The sequence below is a fragment of the Podarcis cretensis genome (genome assembly GCF_951804945.1).
Source record: "Podarcis cretensis genome assembly, chromosome: 9".
NCBI classification, from domain to species: Eukaryota; Metazoa; Chordata; class Lepidosauria; order Squamata; family Lacertidae; genus Podarcis; species Podarcis cretensis.
This window is the reverse complement of record NC_137178.1, coordinates 42,779,470-42,802,543: the sequence shown is the minus strand read 5'-3', so window position 1 is coordinate 42,802,543 and position 23,074 is coordinate 42,779,470. Positions and strand designations below refer to the sequence as shown.

At 42.9% G+C, this 23,074-nt stretch overlaps 1 protein-coding gene across 5 annotated transcripts in view; it reads right to left on the bottom strand.

Moving 5' to 3' along the window:
* Positions 1-13,444, bottom strand: part of GLRB (glycine receptor beta) — a 30,914-nt gene extending 17,470 nt beyond the window's left edge. For 4 of the 5 annotated variants that reach the window (XR_013842373.1, XR_013842374.1, XR_013842375.1 and 1 more), the window contains exons 1-2: positions 13,175-13,444; positions 10,225-10,380 (exon numbers count right to left, since the gene is read on the bottom strand). Coding sequence is in view for 1 of the 5 variants with exons in the window: in XM_079990469.1 (XP_079846595.1) it covers positions 10,225-10,346 (122 nt within the window). In the remaining 4 variants the exon portion in view is untranslated. The remainder of the gene's footprint in view (positions 1-10,224; positions 10,381-13,174) is intronic. The other variant, XM_079990469.1, reaches the window with a different exon arrangement.
* Between the last annotated feature and the right edge of the window lie 9,630 nt (positions 13,445-23,074).

The window sequence follows — 23,074 nt, the reverse complement described above, 5'->3', positions numbered from 1 at the left end:
CCTGGAAAAGCTGTAACAGCATGGTGCATGATCTCGCCCTGGGGACCCCAATGTGGCACCCGTGGTGTCCCTGGAATTCTCAGACATCCCTTTGGTGTCCACCAAGGGTCCCTGCCCCTCCTAGTTTTTTTTATTTTTAAAAAGCAAACAAACTCAGCTTTTAGGGGGAGGGCTGTTGGGTTAGAGGGGACATTCTGAACATTGCCAATTTTTGAGGTTTTCAAATGTGCCCCATAACCCCAAACTATTTTTTTTTAATAAATGTTTATTAAGATTTTTTAAATACAAATTCAAAAATAATCACCAATATAACATATATCATAGCATATTTTCAAAACCTCTTTGGACTCCCTCACATCTCCCACTCCCAGTTACATCGTCTTAAGTTTTAACCAGCAAATTATCGTCTTATTTAAATTCTTAAATCCCATTCTTTTAAACATAATCTAATCGTTCTCCCAATGGTTTATATTTTCCTCGATCTACCTATCATCCTAATTCCATCTAATTTAGTGGTGGTCAATTATTTGTGATCTAGTATCCTTCTTAACATTCAACCAAATTACAATACTTTTTAAGGTAAGCCTTAAATTTATTCCAGTCTTCTTCAACCTTCTCTTCTCCCAGGTCTCGGATTCTGCCAGTCATCTCGGCTAGTTCCATATAGTCTATCAGCTGCATCTGCCACTCTTCCAGTGTCATTCATCCTCCATCTAAAGGAACCGGTTGGTAGTAGTGTCATGTCCATCTTCATTGCATTATGGTCGGAACAGGTCTTTGGGCAGATTTCCACCTTTCTGACCTTGGGTGCCAGACCTCTAGTTATCCATATTTGGTCGATTCTTGTCCAAGTCAGCTGGGCTTCAGAGAAAAATGTTCCCTCTCTTCCCAAGGGGTTCTTCGTTCTCCAAATGTCAATTAAGTCCATATTGTCTGTCATTTCGAAGAAAGTCTTTGGTAGTCTGCCATCTTTTGTAACATTTTGGCTTTGTGACTTATCCATGTTGGTTGATACGACCCCGTTCATATCTCCCATTAAAATGATATTGTTATAGTCCAAATAATCCAGCATGGTCTCATGCAACTTCTTATAAAATTCCGATTTCCCCTCATTTGGCGCATAAATTCCTAATATCAAAAATTTCTCTCCTTGATGTTGTATCTCAATTGCCAAAATTCTTCCATGTTCATCTTTAAATAGGAGTTTGGGTGACAGGCTCTCTTTTGCATAAAAGACCACACCTCTCTTCTTTACTCTGTCCGAAGATATAAATTCCTGGCCCAATCTTTTGTTTATTAGCACTTTTCGATGGAGCCTAGTCACATGTGTTTCTTGCAGGCAAATAATGTCCAATTGTTCTTTTTTTAATATATGAAATATTTTCCTCCTTTTTTCCGGAATGTTACAGCCATTTATATTCCAGCTCAGAAGTTGCAGAGACATCCTGAAATAATCTGGTTATTTTTCCAGGGGTGGTATCTTGTTCTCTAAGTCTTCAGATTCCAAGGGTGCCGGTACCGCCGGTGCTCCAGGCCCAAAGAGTAGTTCACTTCCTTTTTGAAGGTCCTCTCCGTGTGTAGTCAGGAATTTGTCTCTATCTTCCGGTGTTCTAATCTTAACCTTCTTCCCTCTGAAGGTAAAAGATAGTCCTTGAGGAAATTCCCACCTAAAAATAATTGAATTGCTCCTAAGCAGTTTAACCAATTCAAGGTAGGCGGATCTAAGGTCCAACAGTTGTTTAGGAATATCTTTGCAAAGCTCAATTCTTTTATCCAAAATGTCCAGTGACTTTCCGTAATGTAGGCCCAAAATCTTATCCCTTTCCTCCTTTGATCTCAATATTATCAAACAGTCTCTGGGCTTTTCTTTCTTTACAAGTCTTCCAAGCCTGAAAGCAGACACGATTTTAAAGTCCTTTTCCTCTAAATTCCAGAACTTGGAAAATTCTTTAATCAGAAACTCAGCTAGGTTACCTTCTTCCACTTCTGGTATCGACCTTATCCTTAAATTACTCTCCCGATTCCTCAGTTCAATCATCGATAGATAAGTCTGATGTTCACCTACTTGTTTGCAGATTGGTCTTACCTCTTTTTCAAAATTTTCTAATTTTTTACTAGTGTCCTCAGCCAATTTCCGATTTTCTAACGTAGCCTCCGTCAGCTGCCCAATTGCCTGTGCGTTCTGTGATACTTGTCCAGTTAAACTATTTAGAGTTTCTGTATTTTGATCAATTTTAGCTGTTTGTTCATCAACTTTCTTGTCCAATGATTCCCCTCTCTTGTCCAAAGATTCCAATTTTTCCAAGATTTTCTCTAGAATAGAAGCATTTGCTCCTGAGGCCATATCTTCCAATTGTAACTGTTCAGTATCTCCCTCTCCTGCCCTTGACAGAGCAGCAGCTTCTTCCTCTGAAGGCAAAGTGGGCACAGATGATCTACGTGCCTGCGAGACTGAGGTTAAAGTTGTCAAAGTTGCTTGTCTAGTTCTTCCCCTCCTTCTTGCGCCACTCATTCCAAAGTTATCTAAAAGTCAAGGTCAAGCTGAGTTGTTCCCACGAGAAAGCAGCGGCCCAGAGGAAAACAAAACAGGAGGTCAGGGAAAAAGAAAGTAAAATAAAGTCACTGCTGTAAATCCCAAGTCCTCTAGGGGGAGCTTGGAATGTCTCAAGGGAAGAATCCAATTCTGATAGATTTACTAGAATCAAATTCAATGTCCGACCGAATTATAACTGAAATGGCATACAGTAGATGTTCTAATAGGGGTTTTATGGCAAGGCTTAAATAACCATAACCTTCTACATGATAGTAAACTGTGAGGTTGGAATGCTGCCATGTGGCCAGAAGGCCTTAACACTGCAGCTCTGGAGTGGAAGCTCTCTCTGCTTGGGCCTCTCTGCTTATGCCAGGCTTACTCAACGACTGCCATGATGAAGCATCTGCTGTCAGCTCAGATGGCAAGAAGAAAAAGCTAAGAAAACCAGAAGTGGCAGGAACAGCTATCAGTGTGGCTGAGCCCACAGAGAAAGCTGATGCCCACAATTAGAGCCTCCTACACATAAACAATACTGTATTGGAAACTCCTAGTCTGCCTCGTGAGAACCAAAAATGTTACAGAAATATCAACGGATCATCTCTAACCCTAGTGCATATCATAAAATGACATATGCCACCTTCAGGCATTCTGATAAGTGATGGAGAGCTGTGGGAATGAATGCGCTACCTTTTCTCCATTCCACATCACTGTTCCAGTTTCCCTCCAACTTGCAAAGGGCACTTGTTTGCAATGGAGAACCTTCTGTATTTGTGCTGGGTTCCCAACACATTTTGGAACCCTGGAAAAATCAGGGTTCCAGAAGCCCTAGAAAATTAGGGTTCCAGAAACCGTAGAGAGCCTCCAAGAGTACAGGAGGGCCACTTCTTTTCACATCTGCCATCCAACTGCCATCCCAAGTCTGGGAAATGTAATGGAGAGGAGGGGACATGAGCTAGTGCACTTGCGTCATGGACTGGTTGGACAAAGAGGAATGGTGGGAGGAACCGACTGGGGAACCACCAGGGACTCAGAGCCTGAGGAATGGTGGGACAACAGTGAGTGATCTGAAGGACAACAGGGAGAAGTCTGTGAAGAGGAGGTGTTGGAAGCTGAAGAGATCACAGGGCCTAGTGAGCTGGGAGAGTGTGGAACAGAGAGAAGTCCACAATCAGAGGCAGAAGCTGAAGCAGGAGAGTGGGAGGAGGGAGGCCAAAAGGTAGAGATGAGTCAGGCTAGTGAAGAGTCATGAGTCTCCCCCCCCCCTCCTGCTGCAACAAGCTCCCCTTCCCCCATTCTCCCAGAACCAGAAGAGGCATGAAAAGAGCAGAGATGTTGGCTGCACAAAGCCACAGTCTCTGATTGCTTAGAGAAAGCCTGGAAAGAAGGAGATGGGGAATTTCTGTCTTGGCAATGGATTTTTATGGAGTAAGACCACTGGGAATGAGCTGCTCTGCTCATTAGGCCAGGCACTCAACCAAATCTGTAAAGATTTTAGTTTTGCTAATAGTTACCTCCAACTTTGAACTGTGTGATTACTGACCAGCATGTTCCTGTGACAACTTGTCTCTTTAGAACACTTCTCACACATTCACTTAAAAACTAACCAGAATGCCTCATAAGGGCTGCAGGTATGATCATAAAGTCTAAAGACACAAGGCCATTAGAAAATAGAGATGAGTAAGCTTGCTCCCACTTGCTACAATTAATGATTTCCCCCAAATGGTCCATTTCTCACCTAATCCAAGGTTTGTAAGTTACTCATCCACTCACCCAACTCCCCTAGATGCCACCCATTCACCCTGACCCTTACAATCCTCTTCCTTCTCTTCCAGCACAAATTACCTATTGGAGGCAATGGCATTTCACATGTGGTATAAGAATAACAAAGGCTGCCCTGGATAACGAAGTTGTGCTGAAAGAGAATAGGGAGGGGGCTGTGGGAATGGGGACAGGTAGGAGTGGGTGGTTATGGGGTGGGAGTGGTCTTCTCTCCCTTGAATTTTAATCTTGTATGGCCTCCGGCAAAACACCTTTTCCTGCTTCCTGGTAGTTCAGATTGGTGTACATTGTTTTAAAACCAGTACAGAAATGAAACTTTGCATAGCTATTTGAAAAATGCATGACACATAGCATGTTCCTGCCTACATCCAATGGAATCACTTGTTTCTGTTCAAAAAGTGAAATTTTATTAGGGTAGGCTAAGCTCTGCTTCCCGCCGGCCCACATGCACAATGACCATGAACAAAGGAAGATTAAGCTTGACACTAGGATAACACATTTTACCCTACTTCAATTCAAATTCCACTGATAGCCAGAGACACAGCACAGGACAACACCTGCAGGAAGGGAGGAAAATTATTCTCCTCATCTTTCTCATTCTTCTCCTGGCCTATCTATCTGTTCCGTTTAGTGCTAACCCAGCTGGGCTATACTTCCAGATTCTAACAGAAGGCATGAAAGAGCCGACAAGTAGCAGACAGCAGAAGTTTGTGTTCCAGTCGCTGTAGTGAAAGACGCTGGATCAGCATTTCTGATTAATGAGCTCATGCTTTTAATCTGTTACCAAACCATTAATCGACTAAACATCCTCATTAATTCAGTAATGCCTTCAGGTTCAGTAAAGAGGACTTTGTCTTCGGCTACATAGCCTGGAATTTAAAAAAAAATGACTCTCTAATATTTACATTTTTTAAAAACTCCTATAGATTATTAAAATGACTACTACTTCCTTTGCAATGCATACAGGCTTCCCCTTCTCCCCTCTCAGTCTAGATTTGAATGCATGAGGCTATGAGCCCAAATTGCTGTTCTGCATACAGTAAGTCAAGTGTGTACAGAGGTATTTTGCTGTAGTGGTTAGCATGTTGGACTATGACAACAAAAATCAGTTACAAACTGGGATCTTACTTTTATGGACTGTTGTATATTATATGGTAATGCACATATTTCTGGTTTGTTCATCCCACAACAAAAAGACAAGCATCTCTCCATACTATAGAATAGATACACCAGCCTCTTTTTCCAAATGTATCAGAAGAAACATGAAAACAGGAAATGTGGTCCATTCATGTTTCCTGTTTCTGTGGTTGTTAGGAACATACAGAAGCTCTCTTGCCAAGTTACCCTGTTTCACAGGGTTGAAGGTTAAACTACAGTCAAGGAAAATCACAAAACAGAATGCTTGCATCCATTACTGAAACACTGCAGCCTTTCAAACAGAAATTGTTAACAATGACTGTAAGATAATTTCAAAAATGTACAAAATTTTATTGGAATGGCACACGTTAGATGAGGAAGTAAAAGTGGTTATGATTCAAAGGGCCAGAGATCTAGGATATAATATAGATATGGAAGATTGGCAAAAAATATGGAACGAAAATTTGAAGTTTACAGCATGCACTACATTAAAAGAAAATGTTATGAAAATGGTATATAGATGGTATATGACATCAGTAAAATTAGCAAAAATGTACAAAACTTGTAATAAATGCTGGAAATGTAAAGAGAAAGAAGGTACATTTATGCATATGTGGTGGGAATGTAAGAAAGTAAAGGGGTTCTGGGAGATGATATATAATGAATTAAAGAAAATGCTGAAATATAGCTTTGTTAAGAAACCAGAAACCTTTTTGCTGGGAATAACAAGAATGGATATAAATAAGAGGGACTGTAAACTTTTTCAGTACGCAATAACAGCAGCAAGAACATTGATGGCTCAAAAATGGAAGCAAGAAGAAGTACCGACTTTGGAAGAATGGAGAACAAAATTAACAGACTATGCAGAACTGGACAAACTAACTGGAAAAATTAGATTCCAAAAGGACCACAAGTTTTTCGAGGACTGGGGAAAATTTACAGAATATTTGAAAACTGCATGTGAGGAATACACAACGCTAGTGTGTTTTAAAGAAGCTTTGTGAAAATATAAGGAATATTGCAAGAATGTAAATGAGGATAGAAATATTGTATTTAAAGGCAATATTAAAATTAAGGAATGTGAAGATAGAAATTTAACTACGAATGATTGTCAGAGAAGTTGAGGGAGGTCCAATAAGTTAAAATATGTGATGTGGAAATTTGTATGATTGGAGTTTTTATGGAAAAATTTAATAAAAAAATTAAAAAAGAAAAAAGAAACACTGCAGCCTTTCACACTTCCTATTCTGGACAACACACTGAGTCTTAAGGCACTGAATCTTAACCCATCGAGGGGTACAGGGCAAGGCCAGATAGCAAAGTGGATGGGAGGAAATCAATACATACAGTTGCTCACCTTAACACATTCGCACAGATGCACAGAGTTGCATGCACAAACACAAAGCTATTTCCCACGGAAGCAGAGTCATAGTTATTATTCTTAGTAACTCCAGTCGAGTGTCACCTTCCATTTTCCCAACACCCTTTATCTGTCCTGAATGTTCAAAAGGCAAAAAGAACTCAGTACTTCCAGCATAAGGATGGAAATAATATCAATTCACAATGCAATACCTGCCTTACAGCTATTCAAGTCCACAAACTTTAAAACAGCATCCTGAAGATTGCAGGGATGCTCTGCATGTTTGCAAGGAATAGGAATCATAGAATTGTAAAGTTGGAAGGAACCATGAGGCTCATCTAGTCCAACCTCATCAATGCAGGAATATTTTGCTCGACATGGGGCTCAAACCTATGACCCTGGGATTAAGAGCCTCAAGCTCTACCAACTGAGCCTACCTATTTGCTAGGATACTTTCTCCTCTGCTTTGATCTTCTTGCAAAAGATATTCCTTGTAGAAGTAGCTGCACTTGCATCATCAACATGAAAGTCCTTTTCAGTCTTAGCCCCTGCCCACTGAACAGCTGACGTGAGGTGGAGGATCAAAGGGCTAGAATGAAACACAGTTCTGGGGTGAATCTGCTTCATGGGCAGGAGGTTGCCCATCCCTGTCTTAAATTATCAGACACTGGGCCTAACCTGAAGCATGTCATGCCAGATTTCACCCCAAACTTGTATTAACTGCACATACCAGAAATATACACCTACTTTCTTGTAATAAGCAATAGGAACCATGGAACTCACTTAAGTCCTTGTACATGAGAACTTTGCATTACATTATGTAAACAGTATCCTAAGAGTTGTGGTGCTGGCAAATAAATACTTACAATGGGATTCCCCAATTACTGAACCAACACTATGTTATAATTTATGGTGTCTTCCAGCAGTGGACATAGAAATAATGGCAGGCACAGAGCACTGATGAAAGTTTTGGATCCATTGTGGTTCAACCTAAGTCAATGGGACCCACTCTAATCCTTCTATTAAACAAAAGCAACATATGCCAAAAGTGAATTTTGCATCAACCCATCTTACACAAGGAGTGATTAAGCAAGCTTATACTTAAGCAGATAATACATGAAAGACATTCCTTAAAAGGCAGAACCCCACAAAAAGATGAACTATACAATATCAATTTGATAACTCCTTTATGGTTATGCTATATAAAGTGCAACTGTTGAAACAAGCTGGATGAGATCTAAACAGACTGAAGACAAGCCTCTCAAACCAGTCAATAATTACATAACTAGAGCTAAACAGAAGCATGAGTAATCATGGCAAGAATTCTCCTATTTGGAAAATGGAAGAGCATTTCTAGTAAATATTTGCCTGCAATATAATAATTAACTTCTTTTCCCATGCAGATTCTCATCCCTGCAGTCCCATCTGTTGACTTCATATTGCTACTAGCCAACTTAACACTAGAATATGGCACCTGGCTAACAGCCTGCTCTGAGGGAACAGCATTGATACATTTTGTAAAATACTGAATTTTACCTACACAGCACCCAGAACCCTACCAGCCCAAGAACACTTGCCCAGAGATGTACTGCATTGCCAAATTGCCCACTGTAACACTCTGTCCTTAAGCAGACACATTATAAACCTGGACTGTACATAAATCTCTTGCAGTACACTAGCTAAATTATTGTAGCTACCTATAAAATGTTTGTGTCATGAAAATGTTCTCTGCACAGTACTTTCCAGAAATAGAAAACACCAACATCCTCCTTATAATTCATCTTCAGATCACTGAGCAATTGAGTGTTGTTTTATTTTTATTAGACAAGCTACTATTTTAAGTGTGGGGGAAACTTTCAAGCTACTTGAAAGAAAGGTGGAACATAAATATAACATTAAAACAATAAGTTATGCAGAATGTTTCTTCAAGCCTATGTGTTCATGACAAAATATAGGCAAAGATAGAGGTGGTTCATACTTAGTGCACTTTCTATTAAGCCATGGTTGATAGAGAGAAGCATTTACCAAGTGATAATTTACCAAAGTGTGCATTTCTTAAGCAAGTTGTCTATATTCAAATAATGTGGAGAATCTTATTGCTGTTCTGCTGCCTCACATTTTGATTACTTCTCACTTCTTGGTTAGACCATGTAGAATCTGCATTATAGTTCAGGGGTTAGGAAATGGTAGGCTGTGGACCAGGTCATCCTATTGACCCAGGAGATCATTTTGGGCAAGCCATACCCATCTGCCCAGGTAAGGGTGTGGTCAATAAAAATGGGTTTTGTGGGCATTGGGTTAAGCACTTTGCACAACACTTCTCCAAAGCCAGATAATCAGATGGTTGTCAGGCATTTGGGAAGCACACAGGGCTAACACGCTCTTTGAACCATGGGGCAGATAAAGTTCTGGCTCACTTCCCCATCTCTGTTGCATACCAATGGCTTACCAAGTTATTATATATACTCGATAGTAGACAGCCACTTAATAAACAGTTGCCTCCTCCCTTCGTGCTAACAACCAAACAAGCCAAGATTCAGTACCTAACCATTGTTTCCTGTTACGTGTGAACCCAGAAGCAATAGTTAAATGGCTTCAAAACTACCCAGGATACTAAGCCATATATTGTCTTGCTTTGAAGTCACTAACCATAGTTTTGAGGTTTGGGGAAAAGCTTGTTCAACTGCTCACACAATGGGCAGAGGAAAGCATCATGTGCTGAAGTTTCTTCCATGCAACCTGACCCTTTGCTTCCCACACTTCCAATAATCTGATAATAAATAAATAAAATGAATACATTATTGTGCATTATAGTGTGAGTGGGCATCCACTCAACAGGGCTTCTTCATCCTCTCCTCCGCCTGCAATCCCCTTCCACACACACTTCTGAAAGCTGCTATGGAGGATTAGGGGATCACAGATTGTGGGGGTGCACAGGGAGATGGATTAGGGGGAGGAGAAAAACTAGAGGTCCTATGGCACAAGTGGATTTCCTTTGCACAAGTGGGTGGACATCACTGGATGTCACCCTTAGTGCATTAATATTGTTTATTTGAACTCTATCACTTCACATTCAGTGATCGTGAAGCTGAGGCTCCAATACTTTGGCCACCTCACAAGAAGACAAGACTCCCTGGAAAAGACCCTGATGTTGGGAAAGATGGAGGGCAGAAGGAGAAGGGGACGACAGAGGATGAGATGGTTGGACAGTGTTCTCGAAGCTACCAGCATGAGTTTGACCAAACTGCGGGAGGCAGTGGAAGACAGGAGTGCCTGGCGTGCTCTGGTCCATGGGGTCACGAAGAGTCAGACACGACTAAACAACAACAACATCACTTCACAAGAAAACTGTAAACGTGCACTTTATCGCACTTTCATTATACACAATTTTAAAAAATATATGTAAGGGACATACGAAGGGCAGAGATACTGCTTCTTTTTCCCTTTTCCTTTCTTTGAAGATTTCTCTTTGGAGTAGACTTCTTCAATGCATAAGAAGAAGAAAACAAACCCAAGAATCGCCAGGGAAAACTTCATTGTGGGGACTTTTAAGTCCAGAACAAAAGTTGACCTGTGAAAAAAGGGGGAAAAGTCATATATTAATGAAGTTGAATGTGAAAAATAGGAAAAAACTTCCTACCAAGGAAGTAAACAGCTATTAATCATTGTAAACAATAATCATTCCGATGACAAGCTACTTTATAAAGGCTGCAATGCTATTACTGCTTACCTTGGAGTACGTTCCATTGAACTCAGGGGTTTTGTTTCTGAAACCTAAGTATAGGATTGCACTGATAATTTATGTGGATTTCTCATTAATTAGAAATGCTTGTATGAATAATTTAGATAGATTTACTGGCTACAATCTAGAATAGTGTTGGGCATCCTTAAACCCAGTAAACTCACTCTGTCTTGAATCATGACCATTGTGTTCTAATAGAACATGCATTCATTATGAAAATTATTTGAGGGGGAAAGGTAAGTAAGAGTAGAGAGAAATGACAAAGCTATGTGAATTCTGCATAGTGTGGAGAGAATAGGTAGGGATATCTTTTTCTCCCTTTTGTATATTACTAGAACCAGAAGTCATCCAATGAAACTGAATGTTGAAAGATCTGGGACAGACAAAAGGATGTACTTCTTCACAGAATGCCTATTTAAACTATGGAATTTGTTGCCATAACATGTAGTGATGACAGTCAACTTGGATTCAAATTCATGGAGGATAAAGCTGTCAATGTCCATAAAGCTACTAATGATGGCTACTACCTCCAGCATCACAGGCAGTAGCTGGGGATCTTGATGGGCAGAGTGCTATTTCACTCATGTCCTACTTCTGGGGGCCCATAGAGATATTGTTGGCCTCTATGTGAACAAAATGCTGAACTAGATAGCCTTTGGCCTGACTGAGCAAGATTATTCTTAGGTTCCTAAATGAGCAGCTGCCTAATAGTTGGTAATTTATACCTACAGACCTTGTGTTGATATGTTTGCAGAACAAACTTACGGTACATCTTCTAGAGGAAGTTACCTAAATGGAAATCCACCTAGATAAGCTTCCCAAAAACTAAAACTTATAATATGTATGCTGGCATACACGTTTATAACATTTCAACAAAAAAAAAACAACAACCTTGCAATAATTGAGCAAAGACAAGACATACAGACCCAGGCCTTGTCCATCCAACCCTTATTTTCATGATCAGTTCCATTAAAATCAGTGGGAAGTTTTAGTAATGAGTGCTAATTAAAACATCCCACTGAACCATGTGTCTTTGCTAACAATGAATCACCTCTCTTATGATTAGTCTTGCATTTACTGCCCCATTCACAAAGTGAAACAAATTGCATGTGCTGCTTGCATCACTGAGAACATTCACTATCACACTATGTTTGCAAAGCACCTTTCTCATTGAATATTTCATATCGGCATAAAGAATAACAAACACATTTCCAACAGGGCTAAGTGTTCATGTTCAGTACCAAATACTGCTTGCCTGCTCCTAGCTGCACTGACTGAAGGAGGGAAAAAATCTCTGCATTTTATGATCTCCGCACTATATGGCGGTGGGGGCGTGGGGGGGGGGGGATTGTCCGGGCTTCTCTCTAGAGCAAGTGCCTGAATCTTATAACGGTGGCTGGATTTTTCTACATCTCCATTCATCATTTTCTAGATGCAGCCACATTCCCCCCCCCCCTTAAAAGCATAAAGATATTTATATCCCTTCAGTCACAGCAACAGAAGACATTCTTGTCTTCCTTCCAAGAGCAACAGAAGAAGCATCTCCTTATGCCCAGAGCAACAGCAGCCGGGGCTCCCAGCCAAATTGCAAGACATGGGACTTTCCATTCCCACAGCCAAGCTATGATCACAATGGCGGTTCTTCCCTGCCGCAGCTCTGGGGGAAGCGGTGGTGGTGCTTCCTCTGTCCCTCCAGTACCACAGTACCAAGTCTCCCAGCAACCCTTCCCCACCCTCCCTACCAGGGGACTTTTGTGACCTCTCCCCCCACCGTATTCTAAAGGTCAGCAGAAAGCACTGGAGCACTAAATATTGCAAGTGGCCAAAGTCCAATGAAGAGGGAAAAGGCACACAGCACATTTTTCACCAGAAGATGAGTCTTGAAAGCCAATTTGAAACCAGCCGGTGTTTTTCTTTGTCGTCTTCTAACGGTTGCCTATGCAACCTTGGCAACAGGTGTTCACACAAACCTCCAGCCTTGCAGGACCTTGCTTGCCCTCCCCACTCCCACCTTTGAGCAACAAGGCCTCTGTGTACCATGGATCTCTGGCCAAAGCCAAAGTCACTTTCTTGCCTGCTTCACACACAAATCAAGATAGCGGTGCCTGGAGACCTCCCTAGATTTTACCCACTGCCACCACCTCCAATTTCCAGGCAAAAGCAAAATACTCCCTCTTGGACCAACTGGAGTTTCCCGCCTCTACAGTCGAGGGCAGGCTCCCTGGCTGGCTCCTTCCTCAACCAGCACAGCGCCAAGGAGGCCCCCATATACCTCCCCAACCTCGGGAAGGGCCGGCCATGGAGAATGAGCCACTAAGCGCAACAGCAACACCCCGCCAGGAGCTGCAAAGGTGCTGGCCGAGGTACTGAAAGAAGGAAGCAAGGCAGGAGCTGCTGCAGAGGGAGAGGGCGGCTTGGAGATGGCCACCTCTGCAGGGGGACGCAGCCAGGCAGGGCTCGACGCGCACGGAGCGCACAGAGCGCCCGTTGCCTTGGCACGGCCAATCGCCCGGCCTCTCCCCGCGGCCACCCGAAGCCTTGCCATTCCTCCAATTGGGCGCGGATGGAGAAACCCCTCCGAAGCCCAGCGACGCGGCCCTTTCCCCCAACGTCCAGGACTTACCACAAGCCAGGGAAGAGAGAGAGAAAGAGAAAGAGACGGCCGGGATGCCACCGGCGCCCCTTCCACCCGCTGGATTACAGCCGGAGATGGCTGAGCAGCCTGCAGCGCGCCATCGCCCAGCCGAGGTCCTGCAGCCGGCTCGAGGGGGAAGCGATTGCTCGGCGGCCGCCGCGGCGCTACCAAAATGAACCCTGCATCAGAAAAGCGTCCATCTTGCTACTGAGCATGTGCACACTGCCCGAGGAGAGGCGGCCAGGGAGCATGTGCGGCCCCTTTGCACATGGGCAGTGGGGACGTGAAGCCTCGGAGAAGCTGCTGCCCTTGCTCGGCTCTGCCCTCACTCTCAGTCACCGCCTCGTTGGCTTGCAGTGCGCGGGAATGCGAGGGCTTTGGCAACGGGAAAGGGCTCTGCAAGCGCGCGTTCGCCCAGCCTTCTCGCCCCCTTTCTCCTGGAGCATCGGGGCTGCGGAATAATGGTAACAGAAGGGTTCGGCGGGGAGAATTTAATCTCAATCTAATCTTAGTCATCTGGCGTTGGAACACAGGCACCCTTTGCTGACCTACACGAAGGTGGCAGTCTGGCAGAGGGCATGTTCCAAAAGCAAACAGAGCCCGACCTGCTTGTCCCTTGGAATGGCGCTTTTCTTTTAATTGACAAGGCTGCTTTTTTGTTTGTTTTTTACTGTAGCAACACGTGGGGACAACATATGATCCTGCAGTATGGTGGCGTTCCCCCATCCAAGCAAGCAATGCCAAGCAGGTAGCTTTACTGGTGTGCAGCAGAGGATTAAATAAAATGGCCATATGATCCTTTCCAACCCTATGATTCTGTGGGAAATCATAATAAAATGTTTCAGGCCGGACTCAGCTCAACTGGATCTCATCACGCTTGCCAGTCAAGACTTTAAAAAATAAGAGCTAATGAACATGATATTTTAGGAGAGGTTCGAAATTAGAAAGAAGTAACAAAATAGGATGAGTGATGTTGCTTCCAGATAACTTGTTTATTGAGGATGTGTTCTGATTTGTTTGTGATTTATTTGTGATTAGATGGCATTGTAGGGACGCGGGTGGCGCTGTGGGTAAAACCTCAGCACCTAGGACTTGCCGATCTCATGGTCGGCGGTTCGAATCCCCGCGGCGGGGTGCGCTCCCACTGCTCGGTCCCAGCGCCTGCCAACCTAGCAGTTCGAAAGCACCCCCGGGTGCAAGTAGATAAATAGGGACCGCTTACAAGCGGGAAGGTAAACGGCATTTCCATGTGCTGCGCTGGCTCGCCAGAGCAGATTCGTCACGCTGGCCACGTGACCCGGAAGTGTCTGCGGACAGCGCTGGCTCCCGACCTATAGAGTGAGATGAGCGCACAACCCTAGAGTCTGTCAAGACTGGCCCGAACGGGCAGGGGTACCTTTACCTAGATGACATTGGCTATTTATTGAGCATTCGTTATATTCATTTGCAGAAAAGTTCAACAATGTTGCATCGAGTAAATATGATTCCACACTTTCCAATGCATTTTTCGCATTGAAAAAGTAACCCCCCCCCCATTTTCTTCTTGAGAACTGGGTTTGTTATGCCAGAGCTCCAAAGCAGCTTTAACTGTGCAACCTGAATTTGCTGGTGTCTATTTGAATCCCACATAAAAATGGCATAATAAATAATAGGAGCCTGTTGGATCTGGCCAATTGCCCATCTAGTCCAGCATCCTGTTCTCACAGCAACCAGCCAGATGCCTGTGGGGAAACCTCAAGCAAGACCCAAGCACCCGAGCATTCTCCCCACTTGTGAGTTCCAGGAGCATGTTTTCAGAAGCATTGCAGTCTCTAACCATGGAGGCAGAGCAGAGTCATCACAGCTAATATCTGTTGATAGCTTTATCACCCATGAATTTGCCTAATCCAAGACTATGGCCATCACTTCCTCCTCCTCTGTATAACTATGTGCTCTGTGAAAAAGTACTTCCTTTTATCTCTCCTTAAGCTTCCAACATTCAGCTTCATTGGATTTCCCTGCATTCTAGTGCTATGAGAAAGGAAGGACAACTTCCCTCTCCACTTTATTCATGTGACAATCCGGAAGCATCCCAAGTCCCTTGCACATCCTCCTCGCTGCCTTTCTAATGTAGCACTGAATGTAGGATTCTCAGATCATCATTTTACCAAGGTGTACTCACAAGCTCCAGAAGTTATTTGAAGCTCACATTTCCCATTCTCGCAGCCAAAGCAAGGAAAGCGGAAGTGAATGACTCACTCATGTACTTCTTTTCAACATGCAAAGGGACTCTGCATTAGTTTTGCCACATTGTTTCCCACAGCAATTATATAACCTTTTCAAAGCACCAAAAAGGGTGTCCTTGCAAATCTTACAAAACTGTGTCAAGGCCTTTCTGTTCAGAGAAACATAACTTAAAGTACAGTGGTACCTCGGGTTAAGTACTTAATTCGTTCCGGAGGTCCGTTCTTAACCTGAAACTGTTCTTAACCTGAAGCACTACTTTAGCTAATAGGGCTTCCTGCTGCTGCCATGCCGCCGGAGCACGATTACTGTTCTCATCCTGAAGCAAAGTTCTTACCCTGAAACACTATTTCTGGGTTAGCGGAGTCTGTAACCTGAAGCGTATGTAACCTGAAGCATATATAACCTGAGGTACCACTGTATAGTGAACTTGTTTGCCAACAGAGATCTCATTTTGAATAGTTTAGCTGGCTGGAAGTTGAAGCCTTCAGCTATGTTCAGCCTGCATATAAAGAAAGACAAATAGATGATTGATGAAAGATGACAGACAGATAGATAGATGACAGATAGATATCAGGGGCTGTCTACTTCTTTGCCCTTCCATGACACCTGACCAAATCCACCTCCCTTTATACCTTACCTGTCACAACTTCCAGGCTAGCTGCCTAGCGAAATCAGAGACGCAGAGAGTTTCTACTAGTTCTTTTATTTTAAATCAACAGAATACACAGAGAGACCATTGATAATGCTCCCTCCCTTCAGTCTTGGGATGTTGCTCAAAGTGTCCACTCCATTCCCCCTTGCAGCAATTCCTAGCTTCCAAACCCCTCCTTACTGCCTACGGTGGTCAGCAATGGAATCATTCTATCTCTGTTTCACCTTCTGCTCTAAGATATGAAGAGATTGCCTGGTCCATGGAGAAGGAGGAGGTTCCATCAGGTTTTCACATGTGATGTAGTGTCCACTGTATGCTGTACTGTTTATCCCACTTCTGAATGCTGTCTCTGTTCAGGACTAGAGAATCTGCTTGCTTGCTCATGTCCCGCATCTTCCATTACTTCCCAACTCTTGGCTTCATCTTCTGGGATGTGTCTCCACCACCACCAATCTGGGTCCATTGAATCCAGGTCCATCATATCATCAACTTCCTCCTGCCCAGACACCTTTTGAGGTGGAGGTCTCCACCACTCCTCTGTGCAAAGGGCCTCCTCCCTCTGTGAAACCTCACAGCATGTGTGCAATTATTGGAGGGTAGAGGTGATTCATGGTGCTTCCTGCCCTCTGGGCCTGCTTGCAGTTCCTCATGCTGCAGTTGACAGGGCAGCCTATTGGCTGTAGAGCATGATGACACCTTACCTTTTTATTTATATAGGAGCACACACACAGACACACACACACACACACACACACACACACACCTCTCACTTATTAAAAAACACACCATAAACCTCTAGTGACTTTCTTTCAATGGCAACTAAGCCCAGGTAAGCACTGGAAATTCCTGAAAATTCTCATTGCTTAGAAAAGTGGAGTGATGGTAACAATATTCCCTAACTTTCCAGCTGGTGCAGTCAGCATTCGCTTTCAGGTTATTCTCTCATCCTGGGTTTTGTTGTATGGGTGTCAGCTCATTATTACTGGAAAGCAAATGATCCTCCTAAAAATCAGGTGTACATGGGGTCTCTTGCATTTTTGGCAAGGAGCTGTATCAGCGCTCCCCCCCCCCCGGGGGATCACTTTACTGCATGCCTTTGTGACATGGTGCAAGAAGGACAGGAAGTTTCTTCTGCATTTGATATTGCCGCAACAGCTGCATCATGTTGCCACACGCATATACGTCATGTACCCCATAGTCTAATGGGTAATTTGTGCCCCTCACTAGGTAGGTCTGCATCCCCTGGCAGCAGTTGGTTTTGCCAACCACTAGGTAATCACTGTACCCATGAGCCAAAGAAAAGTCATGACCGTCACACAGAAGAAGGCATACACTGAATTCTTCCTTTGCATTTTCCCTTGGTATAAGAGCCCCTGCCCATAACATGAGCATGCAACTGAAACTCCTCAATTTCACATATTCATCAGAAATCTTTGGCTGCCAGCCTCTAGTATTATCAGGGATTACTAGTTGTTGGGGGTCATGACCAGTAGGGTGCTATTGTGCCCATGTCCTCCTTGTGGGCTTCCCATGGACATCTATTTGGCCACTGGAAAAGGAAAATGCTGAGCCAGAAAGGCCTTTGGTCTGATGCATCAGGGCTCTTCTTGTGCTTTTAAGTTTACATGATCAGTTGCCATAAATGGGTTGTAAGATATCCCCCCGTGTATGCAAACACCATTTCGTTTCACCCACCCACTGCACTGGTGGGCACACATTCTGCTTCAGAGGAAAGTGGGCATGTGCTCAGCATATGATATCCAGAGATGCCAATTGCCACATAAAATGCATTATTTGGGCACATTTTTTGTTTGCTTTCAGCAGTAACCACACAACTCTCACTGACTCATGAAGAAATTATAGGGCTGCATATGTGGGCAAAAAGAAGGCCAAATGAAGTGGAAGCTGAGAGTTTCCACTTGCTGACCGCAATGCATGCCTACTCTCTCATTAGACGGGTGATGTTTTTGACTGAGCTTTGTCCTTAACTGCTTCTTGATTTAGACATGGTCCACATATTCATCAACTACCTGCTAGGCATCAGCTGCCCAGGGTCAACAGAGTGACACCACTTAAAATCTCAGGACAGTCAGCTTCCTTCGTTTGAAGGCAGCAACGTTTTAAAGAAATAATTGCTTTTGGTTTGTGCAGGCAAACAATACAAACAGTATTAATAACTGCAAAGGGAAAAGAGCAGGGTTGAGAACGTTGCGGATGAATGCCATGCAGATCAGCTCTGTTGTTGTTGTTGTTGTTTTAAAAATGCACCCCTGATTTGGGGAACAAAGGATTTCCAAACACAGAATTGTAGAATTGGAAGGGACTCTGAGGATTGTCTAGACAACGTCCTGCAATCCAGGGATATGCAGTGGCCCTATACGAGGATCGAACCTGCAACCTTGGCAACATCAGCACCACAATCTAACCAACTAAGCTATGTGTGATGTCTTACAGACATTTTGATAAATATATCATGAAAGCAGTAAAGACTGATCCACCAACCTTAGTCTGACCTCACCCCTCAACCTGCCTTCTTACAACCGGTCCAGAGAGTGGCACTGCCTGCAAGACTCTTTCTCCTTAGCCTCAGTGTTACCCTTCTGGAACTCAGCGGGGAGGGGGAGGGCATGTCGACAGAGAAATCCACCACCGCAAGAGCCCAGTCTGCCCTGTTGGAGGGGGGTGGGATGAGCAGTGACTGGTGTATGCCCCAAGACTGGGCATTTGGAGAGTGGCAAGGGGGGTGGGGTGGGTAAACTTTTGCTAGCCAAGGATCCAGCTAAGCCAGTCCAGCTACATACTGCATCAGGCCTGACCTGAATTTTTCTGCTGTGCCAGAAAATAATAATAATTCTGCCCTCTCCTCCCTTCTGCCTTGTCCAGCACAAGTGGGGTTGGGAATGAGGGGGCTTCAGCTGTAGTGATGGTGCTGGCTCTACCTCTCGGTTAAGTCCTGCTGTTGCCTGCCAGGGTTTGGGTTGTTTTGTTCCTACATTACACATAAAGTGAAATTCAAATTCTGAGTCATGTGATAAGCACAATAATAAACCACAACTATTTATTTTATTCTATTTTAAAGGAGGAAAACTTGATCTTCCTAGCATCTTTAAAATTAGCGTGCCATTTATGAACGTGAGTTTTTATAGACTACAGTTCACTTTGTCAGACGCTGACATTGGCTGAATGATAGCAAGCATGTAAGAGCCGTTGCCAAGCAGTCCCCATTAAACCCCCCCCCAACCCCAACCAGCTGCCCTTATACTGTATACTTGCTGTTGTTCGATCTATGTTAGCATCTGATTAAATGAACTCTATAAAAACTCATGATTTTAAAATAAAACAGGTTAATCTTTACAATGCCAACAAGCATAATGTAAGGGCTGGTTTTCATCCTCATATGGCAACATCAAACTCCTTCCAAACAAAACTAAATTACATGTGAATTAAACCTAACAAAGGCATTTAAACCAAAACACATATTGCTCACAAAGATCTCATTTTCATTTTCAGCATCACCACTTCAAGGGAACTCTTTAGGTCCACTTGATATCAATGATTCATATGCTATATATGTATTGTATTGTATTTTGTATTGTATTGTATTGTATTGTATTGTATTGTATTGTATTGTATTGTATTGTAGTGTGGATTGATATATTGTAGATGTATACATAGTCGCTTTGAGTTCTTGTTTTGTAAAAAAATGTGACTAAGTCCAAGAAATAGGATGATGACGATGACGATGACGATGATGATATACAGGAGCTGTCAAATGTTGTACCACCCAATAAGTGTTAGCACAATGTGTAGGATCATAATAAAGGACAGCCGCACTAAAGCCACCATTGGTCTAAAACAGTCTACAATGGTCTAAAACAGCAGCAGGGGATGGGGAAATAGGGTTAATAGTGCAGGAATAAGTGAGGTGTGGGGAAGAGGGAATATATTCAGATCAGGGGCAGGGGGGCACTACAGTAAAGTATATTTGTAAGAGGGAGATGCATATGAGCATGTGCACATATCCTCAACTATGTGCAGGTAGTTAGGAATATGCAAATATTAATAAATGCATTAAACTAATATATTTTCTACCTTGCAGCTGGTACTGCAGTTCTTACCCTATCTTTGTAGTGCTCTTTATTACCAGAGTAATAACAAGGTCAGTCACTGCAAGTTAATTCATTGAAGCTGAATATTAAGAGCAAAACTTACTCCTGTTCAAACAATGTATATTCTCTTCTCCAATTCAGTTGGTCAGAAAAGTCAGAAACTACCAGAAGTAAATTTGCATTGCTTCCCTTTGTTAATGTGAAAGGCATGGCAACAATACCAGTTGAGTTTGGTTGCTTGCCAGTCATTATCTTGGCCTGAAATATTAGTTTGGGAATGAATGTCTCTACCGGTTGCTAAGCTATGCAGAAGTATTCTGAGAAGAATTTCGCACACTGATTGAAGGAAAACGCCTCCTTCTGGGGTCCTTGATTGCAATGTGACTACATATTTCATGTTAATTTTGCAGAAGGGAAGTAATGGACTTGATCAGAGCGAGCAAAGAGTGACCTAAAATATGTCCATCGGTTAAAATGGTAAAATTATTGTCTTCTGCTATGAAAAAGCCATCTGAGAACTGTAGAGTTGCAATTTTATACATGATCATTTGGGAGTAAGTCGTACTGAACTCAGTGAAATTTACTTCCAGCTAAATATTACATAGGTGCAGGTTGCAAAGCAGTGAATATTAGGGTGTCCCATGGGAGTACCTATACCCAGATGTAAAACTGGATACTAATTACACTTGCTATAATTTATCACACTTGTTGTAAGACAAACCTTGGCACATAAGTGCTGGATTTACATACACCTGTGCTCTTTTTGAAAGTAGCTTTCAACAGTGGCACTCTGGAGGGGAGTTCCTCTACTAGCTACATACCTCAATGTGTGGCACAGAAAGCCTCAAGTAAATGATCAAATTTGAATGAATTGCAGTGTTCTCAGAGGAGGTACAGAAGGGGGGCGGGGTTTGAAATAAAAACTCAAATGATTATGTGTGGGAATCTATCACTCACGAGCAACTGCACATCGGATTCGGCAGCAGGGCAGGGGGAAGGGGGATTTAAACCTTTGACTCACTCCGTTTCTGCTCCAGATCAATTTTTCCATGCATCTGATTCTGCAGCAGGAGAGGAGGTTGTATTGATCCAGATCACATCCTTGCACGCACACAATTTACAATGTAAACAACAAAAGTCCCATTAAAATGAATGGGATCTCTCTCTGTTTGTGTGTTTGTGTGTGTGTGCACGCACACATGCAATGCAAATTGTTGGTGTTGGGTCCCCAATCTAGACTGGGGCCACAAAAGAGAGAAAATGGTTAAAGCTGTGTTTGCCAAAGCAATCTTCTAAGTATTCAGTCCCATTAAGGAACATCAGCTGACTATTTGACAGATTTCTAGCATTCCTTTATTTATTTATTTTAAACGCAATATATACTAATTTTCTTTATAAAATAAAGCAGCTTACACACACACACAAATGTAAAATGCATAAAATATAGCAAACCACTCCAAATTACTAAAATCAATTGTATACAATAAAACCAAGAACATGATAAAATAATTCAGCATTGAAACAGGGATGTTGAACTTTAATCCATACTAAAAAGCTCAGCAAAATGAAAAGTTCTTTGCAGTCTGTCTGAAGCTTAAGATAGAATGAACCAGCCAGGCTTTCCTAGGGAGAGTCCTACAACTTGAGTATCATAATAGAAAAAAATCTGTATTGTGTCCAATGCATTATGCTTCTGTAGTGTTGTACAGGAGAAACAGCTCCTTCACATATCCTACTGAAATATTAAGGGCTTTGCAGTTATGAACCAATATTTTGAATAGCACCTGGAAATGAGCTGGATGTCAGTGCAAATAACATGGGAAAGCAACAGAAACAAAATTAAAAAGTCTCAGAAAATTGAAACTTTTTTGAGAAAAAATATAGCAAATAGCAATGAGGTTCCCAAGGAAGACCTAATTGTTCAACCCATATGCTGTTCATTTAGGGGGGCAGGGAGTCATGTGGAGAGAAAAATCCCTGAATACAGCTTGGGGCTCCATTAGATTAGGACAGGAGGGAGGTTTGGGTAAACAACAACAACAACAACAACAACAACAACAACAACATATTTATACCTTACCCATCTGGCTGGGTTTCCCCAGCTACTCTGGGCGGTTCCCAACAAAATATTAAAAGCACAATAGAACATCAAACATTAAAACTTCCCTAAACAGGGCTGTTTTCAGATGTCTTCCAAAAGTTGTGTAGTTCTTTATCACCTTGACATCTGATGGGAGGGCGTTCCACAGGGTAGGTGCCACTACCCAGAAGGCCCTCTGCCTGGTTCCCTGTAACTTTGTTTCTCACAATTAGTGAACCGCCAGAAGGCCCTCGGCAGTGGACCTCAGTTTTCGGGCAGAACTATGGAGGTGGAGACGCTCCTTCAGGTATACTGGGCTGAGGCCATTTAGGGATTTAATGGTCACCACCAGCACTTTGAATTGTGCTCAGAAATGTACTGGGAGCCAATGTAGGTCTTTCAGGACTGGTGTTATTGTTGGTTTCTGCTCTCTTCACTGTGCAGCGAAAGGCTTGTCACAAGACAATGTTTACATTCCACAGTCTGTACTGTTGGGTTTTCTCACGGGAAAGGAGACTGGATGTGACATACACTGGTTTCCTGTTTTTCACTGTTCTCACAGTGATTCTCTCCGTGCTTCAGAGGAGAGAGGATGCATTTTCTGCTCCGGCAGAGGCAAGATGTTTTTCTGTAATCTACCAGCTTTGAAATGTAAATAAAGCAATATAGAGCATGTTGGCACGTATTCCTCATCATTCCGCTGTGCACAGGACACTGCAAATATCAACATTTATGGTTATGGGCCCAGAAAGACGCAGTCATCTGAATGCCGGCAAAAGGATCGGAATGCAGAAGGACGGATCGGACGCTATCTCTGCGCG